This window comes from Bison bison, unplaced genomic scaffold (assembly GCF_000754665.1).
Source record: "Bison bison bison isolate TAMUID 2011002044 unplaced genomic scaffold, Bison_UMD1.0 scf7180017864030, whole genome shotgun sequence".
NCBI classification, from domain to species: domain Eukaryota; kingdom Metazoa; phylum Chordata; class Mammalia; order Artiodactyla; family Bovidae; genus Bison; species Bison bison.
The window spans coordinates 5058883-5067008 of record NW_011494602.1 but is presented as its reverse complement, the minus strand read 5'-3'; the positions used below and the strand labels follow the sequence as shown (position 1 = coordinate 5067008).

Sequence of the window (8126 nt, the reverse complement as noted above, 5' to 3'; positions counted from 1 at the left end):
TTCTAAAGGAGATCAACCCTGGGATTTCTTTGGAAGGAATGATGCTAAAGCTGAAACTCCAGTACTTTGGCCACCTCATGCAAAGAGTTGACTCATTGGAAAAGATTCTGATGCTGGGAGGGATTAGGGGCAAGAGCAGAAGGGGACGACAGAGGATGAGATGGCTGGATGGCATCACTGACTCAATGGACGTGAGTCTCAGTGAACTCTGGGAGTTGGTGATGGACAGGGAGGCCTGGCATGCTGCAATTCATGGGGTCGCTAAGAGTCGGACACGACTGAGCGACTGATCTGATCTGATACACAAAAAATATCTTCATGACCCAGATAACCACTCAATATGCCAGCAAACTTGGAAAACTCAGCAGTGGCCACAGGACTAGAAATGGTCAGTTTTCATTCCAATCTCAAAGAAAGGTAATGTCAAAGAATGTTCAAACTACCAGACAATTGCACTCATCTCACACACTAGCAAAGTAATGCTCAAAATTCTCCAAGCCAGCCTTCAACAGTACAGGAACTGTACTGTTCCAGATGTGAAATTCCAGATGTTCAAGCTGGATTTAGAAAAGGCAAAGGAACCAGAGATCAAATTGCCAACATCCACTGGATCACTGAAAAAGCAAGGAAATACCAGAAAAACATCTACTTCTGCTTTATTAATTACGTCAAAGCCTTTGACTGTGTGTATCACAATAAACTGTGGAAAATTCTTAAAGAGATGGGAATACCAGACCACCTGAACTGCATCCTGAGAAATCTCAAGTACACAGGTAAAGAAACAGCTAGAATCGGAAATGGAACAACAGACTGCCTCCAAATTGGGAAAGGAGTACGTCAAGGCTGTGTATTGTCACCCTGCTTATTTAACTTACATGCAGAGTACATCACACAAAATGTTGGGCTGGATGAAGCACAAGCTGAAATCAAGATTGCCAGGAGAAATATCAATAACCTCAGATATGCAGGTGATACCACCCTTATGGCAGAAAGCAAAGAAGAACTAAAGAGCCTCTTGATGAAAGTGAAAGAAGAGAGTGAAAAAGCTGGCTTGAAACTCAACATTCAGAAAACAAAGATCATGGCATCCAGTCCCATCACTTCATGGCAAATAGATGGAGAAACAATGGAAACAGTGACAGAGTTTATTTTCTTGGGCTCCAAAATCACTGCAGATGGTGCCTACAGCCATGAAATTAAAAGACGCTTACTCCTTGGAAGAAAAGCTATGACCAACCTAGACAGCATATTAAAAAGCAGAGACATTACTTTGCCGATAAAGGTCCTTCTAGTCAAAGCTATGGTTTTTCCAGTGGTCATGTATGGACATAAGAGTTGGACTATAAAGAAAACTGAGCACCAAAGAATTGATGCTTTTGAACTGTGGTGCTAGAGAAGACTCTTGAGAAGTCCCTTGGACAGCAAGGAGATCAAAGCAGTCCATCCTAAAGGAAATCATCCTGAATATTCATTAGAAGGACTGATGTTGAAGCTGAAACTCCAATACTTTCACCACCTGACACGAAGAACTGTCTCATTAGAAAATCCCTTGAAGCTGGGAAAGATTAAGGGCAGGAAGAGAAGGGGATGACAGAGGATGAGATGGTTGGATGGATCACCAACTCGATGGACGTGAGTTTGAGTAAACTCCAGGAGTTGGTGATGGACAGGGAGGCCTGGCGTTCTGCAGTCCATGGGGTTGCAAAGAGTCGGACATGACTGAGCAACTGAACTGAACTGATGACTCACAGAAGGAAGGAGACCCTTTGAGGTCATGGAGATCAAGCTTCACATGATGACACCCATGCCTTGCTTTCAGTCCCCAGTTAAAGGCAAAGGTGATAGGGATCAGTGAACCTGAGACCTCACTGAAGGCAAAGCTTCTAGCTGTTGTGTCACTTTCAACACACATTAGAGGTACAGAAAATGCACGTTGAGCAGAGATACATGCTAGCTGTTTTACGGAAATGTATTAATAGAAAACGTATGAGTCTATTACTGCTTTGGAATTATTATTTCCTTAAATAATGTTCTCTTCCCAACTTCTTTAAAGGAACAGTATCACTTGGTCACTTGAATAGTCTAGAATCAACTCCCTTCTTCAGATCAAGTCTCTAATAACCTTCCTACACTGATAATTTGACTCAGTTTCCAAATAAACTTAGGGCCCAGATAGGCCTGACTTTTTCAACTTAAAGTCAACCTCAAAAATAAAATTCTAAACTATTTATGTGAGAAGAGTTTTCAATGTTTGGGCTTCCCTGGTGGCTCAGACAGTAAGCATCTGCCTATAATGCAGGAGGACCTGGGTTCAATCCCTGGGTTGGGAAGGTCTCCTGGAGAAGGAAATGGCAACCCACTCCAATATTCTTGCCTGGAAAATCCTATGGACGGAGGAGCTTGGTAGGCTACAGTCTTTGGGGACACAAAGAGTCGGACACCACTGAGCGACTTCACTTTCACTTCCAATAGGCCCATACTCAACTACATCCAGAATAACTCCATCTCAGAATCAGCCAGGATCTCATATTGTTTCTCCTACAGAAGCCACACACTCATGCAGCTCCAGAGTAGACTGCAGATGGGAGAAATACATTGATATCCACAAAGTTATATCCAAAGTCAAATTATTTTAGGCCAGAGGACTAAGGACACGTTAATTAGCAATAAGATCAATACAGCAGAATGGAACATACCCAGGACTACTGAATTACCCAGGACCACTTAAGTTCTATCCCTATCCATGAAGTTAACATCAGCAGTCAAATGACAAATACAAACCATATATGAGTTAAGCATACTCATGGCAAAATAAAAGCAAGCCTTCTTGGCACCCTGGAATATGACTTTGTAGCACCAAGTTATGGCTTGCTATAAAGGTGACTGCTAACATTTTCCTTAAGTTTATTTTTTAAAAGACTGTGAAAAAGAGCTGAAATACATTACAAAATGTAAGGACAGACTCTAACAAACTTACCTAAAGGGTGATCCTTTTTCTATAAATTTTTAGTCATCAATTATTCCTATCTATAATATAGTGTTTAAGAGCTATGTGATTAGTATATAGTATAATAACTTCTATGAACTTCTCAAGTTTAAAGCTCAAATTGATCAAGAGTAGGTAAAGAAAAAGATTTCAAAAATATATAACCAAGAGAAAAACACACTTAAGCATTTACATTTCCCACATAATTAAGTATAAAGTATAAAATTATTCCAAGCCCTATCTAAAACTCTAGGAAGAAAGTATACAGATACCTAATGGATAGGGATTTTCAAATCCAAAGAAGACATAGTGATATGGTTTACATCTCATTTTTTCATGTAACAATGATTGTGATTTTTTTTTAAATCCACATTATCTTACAAAATCTACCTTGGGAAAACTGGAGTATAATAAGCTGGTTACATTTAGATTTTCAATTTGAGGATACAAATAGGAAAAATCATCTTGCTCATCCAAGGAACAAATTCACAGCTTTGGCCTTATCACAACAGTGTTCTAATCAAGTAGGCAATGTGTGAATTCACAGCTGACTCAGTTGTCTTGGAAACTAACTTATCAACTCAAGTTACGTCTCTATTTCTCTCTTCAACACTGCCTATATTTTGGGTGGCACATATCTTCAGAATATTTAAGAGAGGGGATTGGGGGATAATAATTTAATGAATTTTCCACTATATCTCAAATTTCCATTGAAAGTAGTATCATACGAGCAAATGTTATTTAACTGCTTAGATTATACACAAAATGATGTTTGTTTATGTGCTTTTTCTTTCTTGGCTGCTTTCTAGTTTTGCATGAAACCAACTGGCTTTAAAGACAAGAGATTCACGTTATCTCTTACCAGACCCATGAGGAGGCCAAAAATCAAGGTGGCTATCACAAAGAAGAAGTAAGAACACCAAGCAGGAACTCCAAGGGTCACTGTGAAATAGTTGTGAAGATGCTGTAAACAGAAGAAAAAAGTAAAAAAAAAAAAAAATACATATTTATAAAGAGAACTAAAAATGTTTGAATCTCTTTACCACTTTACTCATGTCTACAGTTCTATTTATATGAGCTCCCACAAAGATTATGCATCTATATTATTTTTCAAAAGCAAGTCAGATTTTATAACACTGAGAATCTGAGAGTAAAAATTAAGGTCGTATCTAGTAAGAGTTGTACTGCCTTGAAGTTCATGACCAAACAGAACTCTGGTAGGATTGTTTATCCTTCTTCCATCACGAGATTTTTTTTTTGGTCACTATCCCCTAAAAACTTATATACCTTAATGATTACTAATAATATGATATCCATAAAAAATTAAACTTTTTTTTTAATTGGGCCTTAATCAATTTTTAAGTAGAACTAAATTACTACTTATGGAACATCAACCATTTAAATGTTTCCATACTTTCTTTTTCTAGTCATATTCTTATTGCTCGACACCCAGCGATCCTTTACAAATTTCCTAATCACCATAAAATTGACATTTTTCATTTAATTCATTATGAGCAAATAAGATATCATCAGCCTTTGAAGAAAGTGCACATTCCTTCTTGTTTACTATCCCCTGGGACTCTATTTTTCACTCGAACAGTAAAAAATGAGTGAGGAGATACGATCTGAGCTAGAAGTATCACATGCTAAATCATACAGTTATTACAGATAGGAACTTGCTAGTGTGGAATCAAAGCCCATTTAGACATGGACTTGAAGGATCCATGTTGCCTCATGACGGCTTTATAATCATCTATTTTAGGCCCCTTTAGCTTCAAAAAAATTCACTAAAAAGCCAATAGTTTTATGATATTTTTATGTCTATAGATAGTTTATCTACAAAATTACTGGGCACAGAATGAAATGGCTCCAAACTAAATGCCACCAGCAAACAGAAATAATGACTGAATGACTTGCTCAGAACTGATGAGGTTAATGAAAACTAGTCCAAGATTTTATTTAAATAGTTCTCAAAACTGAAGTCACTCAAGTATCTCCCACTGGCTTCTCGTTTGTAACTGTCAATACAATTAGATAATATATCTGCTTCTGGCTTAATTTTGAATAAACAAAACAGATTGTTAACTGATCTAGAATAGTCTGAGATCTCTTCTCTCCAATTGTTTATTCAGCAATAGAGACACATCTAAAGACTCCTCAAGTTTTTAAATACTGACACATGTAATTAAAGTGTTCAATAAATACTTATTGAATAAATAAAATACACTAGCAAATCCTTAAACTATTCACAGGAATGCACACAACTCCTGACTTATAAAACTGTCATCCGTCTTCTGTTGATGGCACTGGTCATTGCTCTATCTTCAGCCAGGGCAACTATCTAAGAATAATCTAGTACTCTGCAGCCCAAGTAGGCAAAAGAGATATTTAGGATATAAAAGGTTGTTTTGCTCAAACTCTGTTCAGTGGAAGTTTTAAGATGCATTGTACAGTTCTCTAGGAAATTTGGCATATTGAACATAGCTTATTTATGCTTGTCTTGATTATTCAATGTCATCATCAAAATTAAACTCTGAAATGGGCCAAGGAATTAGAAGACATGGAAAGCCAGTGTGCATATGTGCTGACCCATGGACATATGAATTCTGTAACTTGCTTTATAAGTAGTATCTGCCCATATAGTTGGAATGAATAACAACACATCCAGTTATAAGTCCATCTGGACAGTGTCTTAAGCCCTTTTGCAAAATAAATGCTTTAAGAAATGCTTAAGAAATTTTTTAAGTTATTTTCTAGAATTCAGTAAATGATGTGCCTTTGAATCACTGCATTAAGTCATATTCTCAGTGCATTCAAAAACATCCTCTTACAGGTTCCACTTCAATTTTCTTGTACTGTCATACTCTAAGGAATTTGCTTGAGCTTCTTAGAGAAACTCTGCCATCTTGTGGTCTTTTTAGGTGATTACTAAAAAATTACTAAAGCCTCATTAATCAAGTTGTGTTTTCAAAACTGTAGCCACAAATCTTTATCGTATACTTTGTCTGAGTCCACAACAGTTTCAGAATACCTTTAAGACTATTAGGGTTCCTGTACTAGGCACATGAAGTTTTCTGTATACATGTTTCCAAGCAATAACTGATTAAAACCGACCTATTTCAGTTTTAGATTTCTGTGTTTCTTTGCCAGGCAAAGTAACTCTTCACTTGTGGAAAATATTGACCCGAGGTCAATATTATATGTGCTCATTACAAGGAAGCATCATATTATTTCCTTAAAATGCATGCAAATGTCACCTGCTGGGCCCAATACCTTATAATATTATATTTTTGTAATAAGTGACTGAATTAAAGCTAATTTTTAGCTATGAACAGATCTGAATGAGAGGACTACATGAAGACACTGTTTACAGCAGAAAAAAAGGAGGACATTCCAACCAGTGGTCAGATGGATTTGAGGAATGGAGCCAGGATAATGTGTCCAAGGTTCAGAGGTGGAGCTTTTTATAAGATTCACTCAAAACATAACAGAAAGGTTGAAAGTTGAAAAAAACAATTCCAGGTAGGCACTAACCAGAAAGAAAAAATTACAGTATTAATATTAGGGAAAAATGACCTTATAGAATGTAAATCCAATTGCTATGTGTCAAATTTTGCAATTTCTTATAAAATTAAACTTTTTGTTCTTTTAAAAAAAATCTGGAAAGTCCAAATATACATATATATACCATATATACTGTACTTCTCAGTCACTAATAAGAATATATTAACTGGTTATTCAGAGATGGATCATGTTCTGCTCTTCAAACAGCCTTTTCTCTGCAGTCCAATGCATTCACACAGAATCCATCCATGCTGCCCAAGGCTGTGCCCTGTGCCTACAGAGGTAAAACATCAACTCCTGGCCTTCATGTGCTCCAAATGTCACACACAGAAATCATTTGCATGACATAATGAAAAATGGCAACTCCTTGTTATCACTCAAGCTATAAGTTCAGTTCAGTTCAGTTCAGTTCTGTCGCTCAGTCGTGTCCAACTCTTTGCAACCCCATGAATTGCAGCACGCCAGGCCTCCCTGTCCATCACCAACTCCCGGAGTTCACTCAGACTCACGTCTATCGAGTCGGTGATGCCATCCAGCCATCTCATCCTCTGTCGTCCCCTTCTCCTCCTGCCTCCAATCCCTCCCAGCATCAGAGTCTTTTCCAATGAGTCAACTCTTCGCATGAGGTGGCCAAAATGCTGGAGTTTAAGCTTTAGCATCAGTCCTTCCAAAGAACACCCAGGACTGATCTCCTTTAGAATGGACTGGTTGGATCTCCTTGCAGTCTAAAAAGGGACTCTCAAGAGTCTTCTCAAGCTGTCAGAAGTTTGAACAATTATTTATTTTCCCTGGTACTGTCTTTGAAAAGAAAACTACTTTATAACAATGTGTGAGGGTCACAATTAACTTCCATCTAATCTCTTTTTAAGGCTTCCCTGATAGTTCAGTTGGTAAAGAATTCTCCTGCAATGCAGGAGACCTCAGTTTGATTCCTGGGTCAGGACAATCCACTGGAGAAGGGGTTCCAGTATTCTTGGGCTTCTCATGTGGCTCAGCTGTTAAAGAATCCTCCTGCAATGCTGGAGACCTGGGTTCGATCCCTTGGTTGGGAAGATCCCCTGGAGAAGGGAAAGGCTACCCACTCCAGTATTCTACAGTCCATGAGATTGCTAAGAGTCAGACACGACTGAACAAATTTCCCAATCTCTTCTTAACCCTCAGAACAAATTCTCTCCTGACCTGCAGTTGTAACAGATTCTTTGCTAAGCTTTTGGAGATTCCTGACACCTATTATAATTATCCTGTTGGTTTAGAGAGTATATGTCTTAAGGTTTTCAGATAGCTATCAAAATATATGACTCCTAAATATATTTGGTGTCAAAATATTGCAATAGGCTGAATCCTTACTCTCAGTTCCTGGTTTGCAATGCAAAATTCTCAACCTTTGAATAAACTTCTCACCAATAAAAGAAAATATCAGAAAAAAACCAAATGAAACTGAAACTATAGGAAAAGAAGACAAATGCTAGTTATTTTTTAATATGATATGCTGCTGCTGCTCCTAAGTCGCTTCAGTCGTGTCCGACTCTGTGCGACCCCATAGACGGCAGCCCACCAGGCTCCCCCGTCCCTGTCT

At 37.9% G+C, this 8126-nt stretch overlaps 1 protein-coding gene across 1 annotated transcript in view; it reads right to left on the bottom strand.

Annotated features, from left to right (window-relative positions):
- Positions 1-8126, bottom strand: part of LOC104984492 (thioredoxin-related transmembrane protein 4-like) — a 69069-nt gene that overhangs the window by 9553 nt on the left and 51390 nt on the right. The window contains 1 exon segment of the mRNA XM_010834236.1: positions 3849-3950. Within this exon segment, the coding sequence (XP_010832538.1) occupies positions 3849-3950 (102 nt within the window).